This window comes from Mauremys reevesii, linkage group 23 (genome assembly GCF_016161935.1).
Source record: "Mauremys reevesii isolate NIE-2019 linkage group 23, ASM1616193v1, whole genome shotgun sequence".
In the NCBI taxonomy this organism is placed as follows: Eukaryota; Metazoa; Chordata; order Testudines; family Geoemydidae; genus Mauremys; species Mauremys reevesii.
The window spans coordinates 11480094-11496980 of record NC_052645.1 but is presented as its reverse complement, the minus strand read 5'-3'; the positions used below and the strand labels follow the sequence as shown (position 1 = coordinate 11496980).

At 48.5% G+C, this 16887-nt stretch overlaps 1 protein-coding gene across 1 annotated transcript; it reads left to right on the top strand.

The window, feature by feature from the left end:
- Positions 1 to 3506: 3506 nt before the first annotated feature.
- Positions 3507 to 15521, top strand: LOC120389037 (transmembrane protein 244-like). Its single transcript, XM_039511178.1, has 6 exons — positions 3507 to 3841; positions 5923 to 6008; positions 7891 to 7964; positions 8386 to 8511; positions 14691 to 14735; positions 14999 to 15521. Exons 1-6 carry the CDS (start codon positions 3806 to 3808, stop codon positions 15088 to 15090), a joined length of 459 nt encoding a protein of 152 aa, XP_039367112.1. The 5' UTR covers positions 3507 to 3805; the 3' UTR covers positions 15091 to 15521.
- The last annotated feature ends 1366 nt before the right edge of the window (positions 15522 to 16887 follow it).

Below are 16887 nucleotides of genomic sequence, written 5' to 3'. Positions count from 1 at the left end.
TGGCTATACAATAGTCTTAGTCACTTTCTGTCCTCAGCTGTGGTGTACCATTGTTGTGTACTGTAAAAGGCCTGGTTGTGTCCTGAGCACCCCCTTGTGGTCAGGGATGGCTCTGCAGCACGCTATTCCATTTCCCCTTCTGCTCCACACCGTCCAAAAGAACATAAGAAAGGCCGTACCGGGTCAGACCAAAGGTCCATCTAGCTCAGTATCTGTCTACCGACAGTGGCCAATGCCAGGTGCCCCAGAGGGAGTGAACCTAACAGGCAATGATCAAAATTCCCTTGCTGGGGATTTTACTTTAAGTTCAAAATAAAGTGTCTTCCTGCCGGCCTTGCCTTCTCAAGCTGTCACTCAAGCACCTCACTCTCCTTGAGATGGGTTAGAATCAAACAGACCTTTGATTCCTTGCAGTGGCCAGTTTTCTCCCTGTAGCTGCTTCCCCAGGCCAGCTACAGCTTCACAGGTGTCCATCCTAGCTGGCACTCCAAGCCCAGGCTAGCTGCAGAGTTACTGTCTCCCTCACAGGCCTCTCCATCATATATCCCTAGGCCTGGCCTGAGTTGGTCACATGACCAAAGTCACTTTCCCACCTGGGGAGGTGAGTGGGTCTTGTCCCAGGTGGGGCTGGAGCCCATCTCCCCTTAAGGGGCCAGGCACCCCCTGACATGCACGGTCAAAGAGCTGCTGCATTCCCCCCCCAGCTGTAGCTGTAGTGGAAGAAACGATCCCTGTGTAAAATATGTGGCATCTGTAGAGTGCTTTGGGATCTCTCAGGATTACAGACAGCAGTAGATGGTGTTATTATTCTGAGAGCACCCGTGCTAGAGTCTTCAGATTTTGCAATAAAATCCCAGTTCACTGATCATTTTCTATCATTTGTTTGGCTACAAAATAAAAGGCTGGTTCATTAACTGTTGTAAGTCAGCAGAGGGCCATTGAAGTTGATGGAGTAAAATAAAGTCAATACTGCTATGCTGATTTACACCAGCAGAGGATCTGGCCCTAATTTTTCTGTGGACAAGACACATTGGGCCAAAAACTGCCTGATGTAAGTGAGCCCAAATCCCATTGACTCCAAACACCTGTGTATACTGGGAAGGTGTTTAGCTTTTTTACTCCAGTTCCCCATAGCAGACCATGCCAGTATAGGCCACTTCTACTCTCTTCCTGTGATATCTTATCAGACCCAGCTGCACCAGCTGTCATTTGCAATAACTTGCCCTGACACGGCTGACATTCTGATGTGTTTTCTGGCTGTGGCAGTTTTCTGAGTGTTAAAAAATCGACGGGTCCACTTTGATAACAAATCTTTTTCACGCGCTAATAAGACACATCCTTTCTTCCTCACTTCTAAGTCCCGGGGCTACGTGCTTCACTGGCTACAAAGCTATGGCTGCAACCATCCATATGTCTCAGTTTTTCTTCTCTTCTGAGGCACTATGAACAAATTAAGTGATGATCAAAGTGAAGACCTAACAGCACCAAGGAGAGCTGGACACAGCAGGATCTCACAGCCATGCCTCAATCAAAGCCTGCAAACCCCTTTGCTAGTATAGACCTGTCCCCCCTCTCAGCAGCTCTGCCAATGCATCTGCACCAAAACTACTTACCGCTCTTGCTGTCTTAGCCCCACCACATAACTCAGCCAGCCACCTGCACCTCTGTTCAGACCTACATCACTCCCCTCTGCTCCAGCCCAAAGCCAACCAACTCTGCCACAGAGCTTTCCGCTGCAGCCCCCCAACTCCTCCCTCTAATGAACATAAGAAGAACATAAGAACATAAGAAAGGCCGTACTGGGTCAGACCAAAGGTCCATCTAGCCCAGTATCTGTCTACCGACAGTGGCCAATGCCAGGTGCCCCAGAGGGAGTGAACCTAACAGGCAATGATCAAGTGATCTCTCTCCTGCCATCCATCTCCATCCTCTGACGAAGAGAGGCTAGGGACACCATTCTTACCCATTCTGGCTAATAGCCATTTATGGACTTAGCCACCATGAATTTATCCAGTCCCCTTTTAAACATTGTTATAGTCCTAGCCTTCACAACCTCCTCAGGTAAGGAGTTCCACAAGTTGACTGTGCGCTGCATGAAGAAGAACTTCCTTTTATTTGTTTTAAACCTGCTGCCTATTAATTTCATTTGGTGACCCCTAGTTCTTGTATTATGGGAATAAGTAAATAACTTTTCCTTACCACTTTCTCAACATCACTCATGATTTTATATACCTCTATCATATCCCCCCTTAGTCTTCTCTTTTCCAAGCTGAAGAGTCCTAGCCTCTTTAATCTTTCCTCGTATGGGACCCTCTCTAAACCCCTAATCATTTTAGTTGCCCTTTTCTGAACCTTTTCTAGTGCTAGAATATCTTTTTTGAGGTGAGGAGACCACATCTGTACACAGTATTCGAGATGTGGGCGTACCATGGATTTATATAAGGGCAATAATATATTCTCAGTCTTATTCTCTATCCCCTTTTTAATGATTCCTAACATCCTGTTTGCTTTTTTGACCGCCTCTGCACACTGCGTGGACATCTTCAGAGAACTATCCACGATGACGCCAAGATCTTTTTCCTGACTCGTTGTAGCTAAATTAGCCCACATCATGTTGTATGTATAGTTGGGGTTATTTTTTCCAATGTGCATTATTTTACATTTATCCACATTAAATTTCATTTGCCATTTTGTTGCCCAATCACTTAGTTTTGTGAGATCTTTTTGAAGTTCTTCACAATCTGCTTTGGACTATCAACCACTATCCAATTCTCCAAAAAAAAAATGAAGCCTGAATTTGGCTTAAATTCACAGCTGTTGGGTCTCCTTCCTGGGCAGCACTCTTCCCAGCCTGGATTTACCCTGAACCCCCTGGGACAGGGCTTCTCTGATTGCCCAGTAGTTCAGCCAATCCAGGAGAAAAGTTCCCCCGCTTTGCTAAAGTGCCCAGCTGTCTCCTCACGCTCGGTAGTCCCAGCAGCTCACTCCCCTTTATCGCTTGGCCACGTTTCCTGCCCCGGCCTGTTCTTGTACCTCCCAGAGTGGGGTTAGAGGGGCTGCCTGACTTCCCTTGCTCTGCACCTTGTAAAGTCATTTACCCCATTAAATGTAAAATGCGTCAATCCTTATCTGGTGGTGGGTTACCCCAATTTACACTGGTGTAAATGATCGCAGTTGGGAGATCCAGTAACACCAGACTTGGTGAAGCCAGGGAGCCCCGTGACCTGTCACTCTCAGTGATAGTCTATAACCCGACCACCCCCAGACTTTCCTGACACTAACACCCCTCAAAAACACTGGGCCTGATTCTGCCAGCCCTGCATGTGTGGCACTGCCACTGGAGCCAGTGGGAGTCCAGCGTGAAGTCAATGGGTGCGTCATGCATAGAGACCTGGCAGGATCACCATGAGAATTTTGTATCCTCAGCGACCACTGCACTAGTGAGTAAAGAAGGGGCTTGAAATACATTAGGTACAAATCCGTCCTCTTCCACGTGGACCAGGAGATTCTGGTGTCTTCAAAAATAGAATTAGCAGTGAATTGGGGTGCTGGTGTTAGACTCTGCAAACTGATGTCCTGTAATTATCCCAGGACTGAGCACAGCCTGAGCAGTGGCTGGCTTCTTTCTCTTCATTGGCTCCTGGCCCTGCCTGTCTGATCTTTGCCTCTAGCAGGCGTTGCAGCGTCGTCTCTCTTTCCCTGCCACAGAAGCCCAGGTTACCTCTCCTAGAGCATCTCAGCAAGAGAGATCCCCAGTTTACACGTCCTGGAGCCTGGCCTGTGCTGTTATGAACCTTCCCTACGCATGGCCTTCCACAGCGGCAGAGTGCCAGGCATCAAGGTAAAGCCCATAGGAACTGCTGCTCTGCTTTGGGGAGCAGGGCAAAGCCCAGCAGTGTTGGCTGCTGCAGGGTTTATGGGCCAGCAGCGGCATCTGGGCCTGAGCAGATTGCAGGATCATGTGACCTGGATTCTGCTGTAAGTAGTAAAGGCAAAAGACGGGGGAGAGCCGGGGTGGTGGGAGAATTTGCTGCTTCAGAAAACAAAAGCTGGGCCTCCCAAAGGCGCTGAAGCCCAAGGCTTTTCCAGCCCTGCTGGCGAGCTGCTTGGGGCAGATGGGAGAGTAGCCAGCAGCAGGAGTGGGTTAGTTAAAGGCAAAGTTTCATTAACATAAAAGGCAGCCAGTGAAATTGTTTCAAGCAGCATAATTCACACTGGAGCTAATTCTGGGATGGAAGCAGGAATCATCTCTCCTTGGTGCTCCGGATAACCCCTTCCCTCACCCCGCTAGATCCAAAGGGAGCTAGGGGGCGGGGGCGGGGCAGAGAAACTGACTATGCACGTGAAATTCCCAGCTACAGGAACCAGGCATCAGCAGCCTCCCTTGGATGCGTTTCCCAGCCAGACTCCCGACGTGCCCCCCACCTGTCTTTCTCCTCCCCAGACTGGCTGCTTCCGATAACTGGTCGAGGCGCTGGTGCTTGGGCCCTCTCAAGCGCTAACCGAACACCAACAAACATTCCTACTGAACGATCCAACAGTGGACTTTGCAACCTGCTCTCAGCTCTTTGGCCCTGCCCTCCACTGGGCACTCTCAGGCCCTGCATTTGTCCCATTGCCCTCTGCACGGCTGCTGGGATGGGACTGTCTTAGTAGCAATTGGATACATTCTCCACCACTTCCATCCCCACAAAAATGTTGGGTCAAGTCAAGTGAAGAACAGACTGGGCAGGGTGCTAGAACGGAGAAAGGATGGCCTGGCATTCAGGAAGCCGGTGAGCTGTCCCCTGCTCTGACACAGATTTCCTGTGTGACCTTGGGTATGTCACTTAGCCTCTCTGTGCCTCAGTCTCCCATCAGTATTGTGGGGATAACAGCCCTGCCCTGCCTCACAAAGGGGTTGTGAGAGGAACACATTAAAAATTGTGAGGAGCTCAGTAGCTGTGGTGATGGGGGCCAGAGAAATACACCTACCTTCTGAGACTACCCCCGTGCAGGGGGATGTCCCAGCTGATGCAAAGACTCTACGGCCCTGCTCCCCATCCCCCATGGTATGGGCAGAGACAGGAGGAACTAGCCGTTCCTTCAGGTTGCACTGGAGCTGTTGCCTCCTATAAAGCACACAATACAGCCGTTGTGAGCCCTTTTCTGAGCACCTTTTCAGGGGAACATCCCTTCACCTCAGTGGATTGGCAGAATGTATGTCCTGCATCGTCTTCCTGAAGCAGCTGTTAAAAACCAAGTCCTGTCTGTCCCATGTGGACACAAACTATCCCAGGGCAATTACTGGAAGAGGAGGGGTTTTTCCCTGGTGCCTACCAAAATGCTCCCTCCCAAAGTTGTGTGGTTGCTGTCTAGCTGTTGCCCTCCAACCCAGAGGTGGCTGCATTCCAGTGGTAGAGGATGGACCCAATTTGTGAAGCCCCTGGAGATCCTTGCCAGGAGCTGCAGAAATGTAAGATTATTAACAATCCATTTGTAGCTGCATCATGCTTGCCAGGAGTAATTGCTTGTGGAATCACCCTGTCACAGGGTGGCTTTGTGTCTCCCTTGAGGCTTGTGAGTCTGCTACTGCCTTGAAATATACAAACCTGTTACTTTAGGTCAGACAGCAGAGGCTTGTGGTTTTAGATGCAGAGCTCCCAGCATCAGTCCCTGCAGATGACCCAGCCAGAGTCCTTGTGACACTTGCACAACCCCCGTGACATTTATTTAAATACCTGTCATTGGGACGGCCAGCTGGATGAATGTAACAGAGCTTTTCATTTCCTAGGTGGCCCAGATCCAGTTGTTTGCAGCTGGCACAGAATTCCCAGGAAACTCTCCTCTGCTGAAGATTCTTTCTCTGTGGTGAGATGGGAATAAACGTCCCTCTCACTGCTGCATGTGCTGATCCTTGTGCTTTTCTGCTCTGATTGACAGACCATCCTCATTCACCTGCTGTTGTGCCTGGTCACTTTCTACGCAGTCTACTACATGATTGGAAGCATCTGCTCTGGAGCTTTCAGGTGAGGCTGCTCTTTTTGAACTGAGCAGAGCAGATCTTATGCTGAGCTCATCCGAGTGAAATAAAGGGATCTGATTCGGTCAACACAGTGTTGCCTTCCTGTGATTGGACTCTTCCAAAATGTGATGGTTAGGGTGTGGGAGTCCTGCTTTTCTTTTCCCAGCCAGAGCCATGTGGCTCTTGGCTTAGTGGTTTGTCCCACTGCTGACCACTCATTTTATTTACAGTTTAGTTTAGTGTTGATGGAACATACCAGGCTGCACAGCCCTGGAGCCTGGCGTTCCCTTTATCCACAGAACAAGGACAATCCAGACAGCGGCAAGGTGAGCTTCTCATTAACATGCCTCACCCTGGTCCAGCAAGGCCATCTCTGGGTAGCTAAGGCACCTATCGCCTCAAGGGCTGACAGGAGAGTTACATCTTCAAAGCACAGTTGGGATTTTCAAGGGAATGTAAAGGAGTCAAGCATGCAGGCCCAGATGCGCCAAGATATTTAGGCACCTAACTCCCAATGATTTCAATGGGAGTTAGGAGCCTAAATACCTTTGAAGACATGGGCTTCAGCTCTCACTGAATTTCAATAGAAGCTGGGTTCTTAATTCCTGAGTCTCTTTTGAAAATCCCAGCGTAAATTATTGGCCTCTCTGCTGAGAGTATCAACAAAGGCGGCCAGCGAGCACGAACTGGAGGAGGCCGTTTGTGTGCAGCAGGCACCAGCCCAGTGGAAGCTGGACAGGCTACCCCACAGGCTAGCAAACCAGCTTGCAGATGGCACAGTGGGTGCCATTTAAATATCAACACTTGTCAGCCAATACTACACAGGCTCCATGTTTATATCCTGTTCTAAATGCGGGGAGGGGGACTGTGAAGCTGCTCTCTAATAGAATCATAGAATACCAGGGTTGGAAGGGACCTCAGAAGGGATCTAGTCCAACCCCCTGCTCAAAGCAGGACCAATCCCCAGACAGATTTTTGTCCCAGATCCCTAAATGGCCCCCTCAGGGATTAAACTCATAAACCTGGGCTTAGCAGGCCAATGCTCAAACCACTGAGTTATCCCTCACTGTATGCTGACCTGGTTATTGGCATGTTTACTCCATGAATACATTGGCTTAGTTTAATAGGGGGAAACAAGCAGGAAGGGAAAGAATGGCAGAAGATTTTTGAGGTTTTTAAGGTCAGGCTTGACAAAGCCCTGGCTGGGATGATTTAGTTGGGTTTGGTCCTGCTTTGAGCAGGGGGTTGGACTAGATGACCTCCTGAGGTCCCTTCCAACCCTGAGATTCTATGATTCTAAGATAAGCCACTTCTAAGCAAACTCTTGAGAGTTGTTGAGGCAATGCCAAGGCTGGAAAAGACCTGGGAATGCAGAAGAACAAAAGACCTCTGGGAGGGTGAAGAAGGAACACTCTTTCAAGAGAGAGGAGTTGTTTGGAGGAACCAGAGTGAGAGACAGGCACCCAAAGGGGCGTGAAGAATTTAGGCCTGCCTAGGATACCATCAGGGGATGATACGTCTTTGGTTCAATAGATGTGTGTAGACTCTTGTTTTAAATGTCTTTTTCTCTAAATGCTTTCTTCCTACTGAAAAACAGACAATGCTTTGGTTTACGAAGGCTGTTGGATCACTGTACAGAATTCCACTCCAGGAGCAGGTAATAGCACAAGGCCTGCCACCTGCGGGAGAGCACTCAGAGAGACCACAGAGGGGACAGAGATGCAGTTGGCCCTGTAACAATGGCATGCAGTATCTCAGATCTCCCTGTGCAGTAACCCTTGGCAAATGTTGACTTTTTAGTGGGGATCCGTTTAACAGCCCTTGATCATTTTTTAATTTCCTAAAGTCTTCTCTCTCTCTCTCTCTCTCTCTTTTTTTCCTTCCAGGCTGGATACATTTGATGGACTTATCCCTTTTGAATTTAACACAGAACCATCTCACTCAAATCCCAAATATCTGGGTAAGTGATGCAGGGCAATGAAGCCGCTTTGGAATGGATAAAACCACAGGGATCCTTCAAGGCCAAAAGTGTGTTAACATCTGACTGGGAGAGAACAGGATATGTGAGGTTGGAGGGATGGACTCTGAGCACAGCCACTGGGAAACCAGTGAAGTGGACCCTAGCTATTGCGAGGAGACAGCACTGTATTTCTTTGCCTTATGGGACTGGACATTGTGTACATCCCCTGGTAGTACCTCCCACTGGAATCAGCAGAATCTGTATTCCAATAAACTGTGTCAGAACATTAACTCCAGGATAATTTTGAGGTATTTCCTTTGCACCCCATGGGCAAGGACTCTGTACCTCCAGGACTCCCTGTTGTGAGATGTATCTGCCTTTACTCCAGAATAAGGGTTGTTTTCCCTTCTCATTTCTCTAGTGAATTTGCTGTCCATGGAACTGACCTACTTCACCAGTGGCCTTCTCTTTGCTGCTCTGCTGAAGCGATGGGTCTGGGACTACGCCATCACTGTCACACTCGTCCATGTGGCACTGACGTCTGTAGGTGAGTTTGAGCCAGGTGGATTCCGTACATGATATGTTTGAAAATGGTTGAGTAACCTGGAGAAATAACAGCTCTTTTCATTTTGCACCCATACAAGCTTGGGCTAAGGTCTTACCAGTCTTCCTCCCAAGCTAAGCAGATTCAAGATGTCTCAGTGCTTGGATGGGAGACCTCCAAGGCACACCCAGGTTTTAGAAGAAGTGATGCTGATGATTCCATTGGTAGCACTCTTCCCTCTGAGTCAATATCAAGCCAGCATACCAGTGTTGTGCTATACAGGGGGGAAAGAGTGCTGCTAGAACTGCTGTCTTTTGCATGAGAGATAAAACTGACCACAACGTCCCAGGGCACGTCTTGTAAGGGGTGGGTTGTTCCAGTCAAAGTAGTTTAGCTAAATGAATTCTACTGTATACTTCAATTCCCAATACAGTTTCAACTGGAAGTGGGGTTTTTTCCTTCCTGTCCTTAGCTATAGTATTATAGTGCTGTGTGTTTTTACACCACTGCTGCTTTCCACCCTAGCAGTGGCTGCTGTTCAGTGGCAGGTGCGTGTTTCCAAATAGCTCCATGCCCTAGCATGGTTTTAAGAATAAATCCAGCAGGAATTTCACCGTTTCCCTATAACTGGACCTGAAAATTGCCCTGATGATGCAGCAACTTTGATAGTTAACTGGACCGTGACTTTTGCAAAATGCTCATGTGCCATTGCCAAGTCTCCCACACACTTTTCTCCTGCTCTTTTAAAAGCTGCCTTCCTTCCAGTGCTGTGTATTAAACTTACTTCCTCTGATTTCTTCCTTTCCTTTCTCCTCTTCCCTGCCCTTGCCTCCCCACCCTCCCTTTTTTTGTTATTTGTTCAAAACCAAGATCTGAAGTCTGTGGCTTGACCCGCTCTCTGGTAGGCCTATAGCAGCTGGAGGTCATATGGGGGCTGTCAAGTGGAATACTGAGATCCCTGAAGGGTCTGTGGCAGTTGGTGGGGCTGGTAGATGGAACTTCAGGGCTCCGTAGGGTCCCTGGCAGTTGGAAGATGGAACCTTGGGGCTCCGTAGGGTCCGTGGCAGTTGGAGGATGGAACCTTGGGGCTCCGTAGGGTCCGTGGCAGTTGGAGGATGGAACCTTGGGGCTCCGTAGGGTCCCTGGCAGTTGGGGGATGGAATCTTGGGGCTCTGTAGGGTCCCTGGCAGTTGGAGGATGGAACCTTGGGGCTCAGAAGGCCCCATGGCAGTTGGAGGACGGAATCCTGGGGCTCAGAAGGCCCCATGGCAGTTGGAGGATGGAACCTTGGGGCTCCGTAGGGTCCCTGGCAGTTGGGGGATGGAATCTTGGGGCTCCGTAGGGTCCCTGGCAGTTGGGGGATGGAACCTTGGGGCTCTGTAGGGTCTGTGGCAGTTGGAGGATGGAACCTTGGAGCTCAGAAGGCCCCATGGCAGTTGGGGGATGGAATTGTGGGGCTCCGTAGGGTCCCTGGCAGTTGGGGGATGGAATCTTGGGGTTCTGTAGGGTCCCTGGCAGTTGGGGGATGGAACCTTGGGGATCCGTAGGGTCCATGGATGGAACCTCAGAGCTCTGAAGAGTCCGCGGCAGGGGGCAGATCAGAATGCACTGATGCAAACTCCCTTTCTATTCCTTTCTCCCTCCCCATGCTACGCCCCACTAGAACTGAACATCATAATATTTAAAAGACTAATGATCCAGCGAGACCAAAAATTGAAAACAGCTTCCAAGTAAATATGAACATTACAAAAACCAGTGCTATTGAAATGGCTTCCAAATGGGTTTGTCACTTCCATTCCCTCCTCTCCCCCATCCTGGCCTGTGTGTTTGTTCTGTCTCATTAACTCCTGCGCCATGTGGAACAGCCTCTTCCTTCCTACCCGTAGTGGCTACGATGAATATGGGGGAAGAGGGCTTCATCTGTCTTGCAGCACCAGTTCAGCGAGGCACACGCCACCATCTGCATCCCACTGGTGCTAATGGAGTGGAAACGGCCCCATCATTCCTCAGCAAAGGGGCTGAGAGCCTGCCACCCCCATCCATTAGCTTCCTGGTTCTGTTTTTAGAGAGAGACTAATTGCTTACTCACAAACAAAGCCCTTTTACCAGGTGAAAAACAGCTCTCATTTATCCACAGGGAGGCGTGGGAAGGCCATGCAGCTTCTGATCCACATTTATTCTGCCTGCCTATTAGGTCCATTGCGTTGATCTCTGAGACGGCATGATTTATATGTTCAAGGCTTGACATGAGTGACTGCAGTTGCTTCCGCTGCAACCGCACAGCTCCCTGTCTGTCAGAGAGGAACTTTAGTGCTCCGGGATTGAGATGGATGGACAGAGAGAGTAGGGAAGGCAAATTAATGGAAGACGGATGAGTGGAGAAACACGAGGGAAGGAATGAGGAACAGATATATGAACAGATGGATGGACTAGCAAAGAGATAGATGGCCTAGGATCAGCTGTAGCAGAACAGAACAATAGCCTATTCACTCCAGCATCCTGTTGTGGCCAATAGTGGATGTTCCAGAGGAAGGTAACAAGCCCCTCTCGCCCCTATGCACTCAGCTGCACAGACTGCACCTGACCAGTCGTGCAATACTAAACTCTAGAGGACTTCTGCTTTCACGAGGATCTGAGAGAAACAAGATGGGTGAGGTAATACCCCCAGCTCAAAAGCTGGTCTCTCTCACCAACAGAAGTGGGTCCAATAAAAGATATGATCTTATCTCATTTCTCTAAGATCCTGGGACTAGCCCGGCTCCAACAACATTGCATTCATGAGCATCTGTAATTCCTGTCCCAGCTCCTAGTACTGTGATGCTAGACTCATTCATAGACAAGGCCGATCCTTTTTGAACTGCACTAAGCTGCTTGACACAACAGCAGCACCCTGTGTGTAGGACCTGATCCAAAGCCTATGGACATCAATGGGAGTCTTTCCATGGACTGCAGTAGGCTTTGGCTTGCGCCACATTGCACCTAGCATTTAGCCATTTTAAATTTGGATGGGCATTTACTATATCCCTTGTTTTACTGCCTTTAGCTTGGGAGTGCCCTTTGGTAACAGAGGGAATAGAAAGCAGCCTGACTGCCCTTCTGTGTCCCAGTCATGATTTCAAATCCCTCAGTCACATCTCCTTTTACTCTTCCTCCTTCCCACTGATACACATCTAGCCACCTCCCCTGCCCTTCTCTGGGCTTTTCCATACATGCATTTTTAGACACAACCCATCTCTGTGCAGCCTTTAACACTCTTAACACAGGGCGCTTTAATGCCATTGAATGTAACCTGCTACGCAGAATCCAAGTGAGGCGTTTAAGTGGCTTTTCCCCCTTTGACAAAACCAGCATTCAGAAAATCAAAGTAACCACCCTCACTAAAAAGAGAGCATAAAACGCAGACGTGCCTTTCTCTTGCACCTTCCCTGGGGGATCTCAAAACCCATTCATGAGTGAAATCTCCAAACTCCGGAGCTGCAGCTAACAGCGCTTCCTTTTTGATAAACATTTGGGAAAACTGTCAAAGCAAGGGGAAGTGACACGTAGCGGGTCTAGAACAGGGTTAGAGTCTGAGCCTAGGACTTATAAAACCACAGTTCAGTTCCCTTACTCTACCCAGATTTCCTGTGTGGCCCTGGGCAACTCATTTAGTCTCTGTGGCCCAGATCCACAAAGATGCTTAAATCCTGGTAGAAGAGAGGTAGAGGAGCATCTATATCTCACCCATGGGGCCTGATCCAGCAGACGTGCTGCTCAGAGGCTGCCTACTGGATCAGGTCCCATTCAAAATCTGGCTGGAGGAGGAGTTGTTGCTACTGCCCATCTTATCACTTTTAGCCCAGTGGTTAGGGCACTCACACAGGATGTGGGAGACCCAGGTTCAATTCCCTCCCCCGTCTGATGGGGGCACAGGACTCAAACAGAGGTCTCCTACCTCAGGAGCGTGCTCTAACTACTGAGCTACAGGACATCCCAAGGTGAGACTCCCTCAGTCTTTCCTGTTGACGGTGGTGTGCTTTGGATAAATGCCTCAAGAGTCATTGGGCCAGACAGAGGGAGTAAGAATGATTCTATAGTCTAGGAGTTGGGACACCCATGTGGGAGGTAGGACCCAGGCTGGTCTGTCTACTCCAGTGACTAATTGTTTCTAAAAAGGGAACAGCTTCCACAGTAGAGATGGAGGGAGCCCTTCCCATCAGAGTATCCCATAGTTCAGCAGTTGGAGCACTCTCCTGCATGGAGACCCCTGTTCAAATCCTTCCTCTTCATCAGGGGAACTGAACCAGAGTCTCCCAGCTGAGTGCTCTAACCACTGGCTCCTCTGCCTCCCTGCATTTTGTGCGGAGCGTTGCAGGTGCTTAACTCATTCCCACAAGAAATGACTGAGGCAAGGAGCTCCTGCAAGCAAAGCTAGGTGCCTAAATCCATGAGGGGGCAAGGCTGAGGACACAACCTTCTTGTTATGATCTCCCATTGGCTAGCATAGGCAGCTCCCCGCCTAGTGTGGATCACACTGTACAGTGCCTCTCTCCGCGCATTCACTGAACAGGAAACCTGGGCAGCTAACTCAGCACTTGCCCTCACTTTGTTCCTGTGATTTTCCAGGCACCTCAAAGTTAAGCATTGTGATGCTCAGCATTGCAATGCCTAAGTCCCTTTGTGGCTCTGGGCCCACGTTCCCGTCTGAAAAATGGGGCTAACAGTACATCACAAGGGTGCTGTGAAGATCTATGCGTTAAAAGAATGTAAAGTGCTTTGAAAGCTACTGATGAAAAAGTGTTATAATCAGAGCTAGGTGATGTTATCTGCTGCTGCCTTCTGCTCCTGGAGTGAAGTCCTGGTAGAACTCCCATATACACCGCTACCTCGATATAACGCGACCCAGTATAACATGAATTCAGATATGATGCGGTAAAGCAGCGCTCTGCGGGGGCGGGGCTGCGCACTCCGGTGGATCAAAGCAAGTTCGCTATAAGTTTCACCTATAACGTGGTAAGATTTTTTGGCTCCCGAGGACAGCGTTATATGGAGGTAGAGGTGTACTTCCAATGGGACCAAGATTTCATCCCTGCATTTTAACCTCAAGACCTCTCATTATTCATGAACTTAAAAGTATAAAGAAAGATCTCTCTGTTTGCAGGAATCAAAGTCCAAATGTCTCAGAAAGGGACGCATGCCATCAACTTTAGGTGCAGAACAGATTGTTTCAAATTTAATTAACAGAAATTAATATTAAATATTTTTAGGAAGCCAATTAAAAAAACCCCACGCATACAGTCCCTGAACCATTATTACCTCAAACGCAATAGTACCAAGACTCTGAAAGCACAAGGAAGTGAAACTGACTGGTCCACTCTAGTTTCATTGTTTAGGATGAGTTAGATTCACTCAAACAGGGCATTCCACCTCCCCCCCCCCATTTTTATATTGAAGATGTTGCAAATTAAGTGTCTTTCAAATCTGATTTTAATCTTAAGAGCAGTGCCAACTCTTGTGGGTTTTGTGTGTATGTAAGTCTCACAATATGTGGTGTTTTTCTTAAAGCTCCAGCTCCTGGAGCCAGGTGTTTGAGATAGCTTCAGCTTTCATAGGCACATATGCACATGCAAAATTCTAGCCCTTCTGACCGTGAAGAGAAGCTTGAAAATGTGACCCCTAGAGGCTCTGAACTAGAAAGCACATAAAAAGAACCCAGACTAGTTTAAAGACTTTTGAGTTTTTGGGGAGGAGCCTGCCATAATGTTTGAATGCTTGGGATTGGTAATGCTGTCTTAAGCATGCCCCTTAAAACACGACTACACCCTTCAGCAGGAATACTGCCCCCTTCTTGTCTATGACTCTCAACATCTTTCACATTGAGCCACGTAACTTTCCCCACTGCCCACCCTGAGAAATGCAATTAGCCATTTAGGGATGGGTAAAAACATGACGACGTTTAAGTGACTTGTGCCCCTGCAAAAAACAAAAACAAACCCCCAAACCACAAAAAACAAACCCCGACCAACACCACACCACACATAGAGGAAATTAGTGGCAGAACCAGAAATAGAACCCAGGAGTCCTGATTCTTTAGGCCCTAGCTCTAATCGCTAGCCAGCACTGTTTTAATCAGATTATTGATGGTTTTAATCTCACGGAGAAAGAGGCTGTTAGCACTGACATGTCTGATCTGTCGTTTACAGTGATGGAGCAGTTCCCTTTGGTGTGGCACTGGTGGCTAGCACTCGGTAAGCATTCAGTTCATTTCCAGGTGGGCTCCCTTTGTTTCCTCTTCCCAGTTGGGTAAAGGTGCCATCCCTACCACTGTAACAAAGCTGAGATGCTTTGACTAGTCTAGAAGCAACCGCTTTGAGCCAACCACAAGTGATTTTTACAACTACTGAAGCACACGACCTGGCCTCTAGCCCGGGGGGGTTTGGTTTGTAAGCTAGTGATGGAGGGGGATGCAGTATCACTGCCATTCAAATACACTTTTGCCTATTTCTTCCAGGCAGTGGCCTCTTTATCATGATTTTCAGTGGACAACTTGTGACCCACTTTGCTTGCCCTGACTCCAGTGATCCCACTTTGGACAGCTACTGACATTCTTGAGAGATTCAGGATCAAGGTAGCTTACTTCCTAGACCTCCAAACCTGAGCATTTCATCTGAGCACTATTTATAGGGGCTGCAGTGAGTTCAAGTAGCCGGGCTAGAAAGAAGAAACGTACAATGGCTTTCCGAGGCGTAACTATGCGACTGTGCACAAGCACTGAAGAGCCCTAAATCCCATTTAGCCCCCTCAATCTGACAGAGCACGGTTTGCCATGAATAAAAGCCATTAAGCTCCTTTCATTTGAGAGAGGAAGGTCAGAGAGAAGCTCGCACTAGAGAAACACGGACCATTCCTCTGTGGGGAAGCTGAAAGGTGTTGACAGTCTAGTCAAGTTTCCCCCGTGAACTGCTGTGTAGATCTAAGCGTTTGGAGTTTTGTAATTCCCTATTCCGCTGTTTAAAGTGCGTGTTCATAGCCAATCCCGTGTCTTGTATTTAATAAGCACACTGATAATTTGATTCAAGAGTGTCACTCGAGCATAGAAACTGGCACTTGTATTTTAGTCGTGGTCTAGGGGGCTGAGCCTGTCCCCCCTAAAGATCATTCCAAACGAGCAGCTGGTGCTCTAACTACGCGCTTCTATTACTCCTACCATGGGAGAAGAGGGTGCTTCCCACCATGACGTGCACAGATAAGATGTAAATTCCTGGCAATAGGGACCAGCCTTGCAGGGTTTTTTAGGTTTAAAAAGGAGCTACTGTTAGGAGGTAGATTTGATATTTGCAATGCATAGGGGGATAGCAATGCTCATGGATTTTAAGGCCAGAAGGGACCATGGTGGTCATCTAGTCTGATCTTTACAACACAGGCGACAATTTCCCTGAGTTGATTCCTGTTTGAATGAGAGCAGATCTTTTAGCCCTGGTCTACACTACGGGGGTAGGTCAAATTTAGCCGCGTTAGGCCGATTTAAAAACGACTGCATCTACACAACCAACCCCATTCCGTCGACCTAAAGGGCTCTTAAAAATCAACTTCTGTACTCCGCCCCGACAAGGGGAGTAGCACTAAAATCGACCTTGTGGGGTCGAATTTGGGATAGTGTAGACGCAAATAGACAGTATCAGCCTCTGGGAGCTATCCCAGAGTGCTCCATTGTGACCGCTCTGGACAGCACTTTGAACGCCGATGCACTAGCCAGGTACACAGGAGAAGCCCCAGGAACTTTTGAATTTCATTTCCTGTTTGGTCAGCGTGGCAAACTCAGCAGCACAGGTGCCCATGCAGTCCCCCCAGAATCGCAGAAACATTCTACGCTCCCCCTATCATCTCCGTCCCTGAGGTTATTGCAGATTAGAAGGTGTAAAAAAGCACTCGCGCTGACATGATTTCCGAGCTCATGCAGTCCTCCTGCACTGATAGGGCACAGCTTAATGCATGGAGGCATTCAGTGGCAGAGGCCAGGAAAGAATTGAGTGAGTGCGAAGAGCGGAGGCAGGACGCGATGCTGAGGCTAATGGGGGAGCAAATGATTGTCTGCCATTGCATCACGGAGGGAGGGGCGACTGATGACTTGTACCCAAAACCACCCGCAACAATTTTTTTGCCCCATCAGACATTGGGAGCTTAACCCAGAATTCCAATGGGCAGTGGAGACCGCGGGAATTGTGGGATAGCTACCCACAGTGCACCGCTCCGTAAGTCGATGCTAGCCACGGTATTAATGCACTTAGTGGGGACATACACAATCGACTGTATACAATTGATTTCTAAAAATCATCTTCTATAAAACTGACCTAATTTCATAGTGTAGACATACCCTTAGAAAAACATCCAATCTTGATT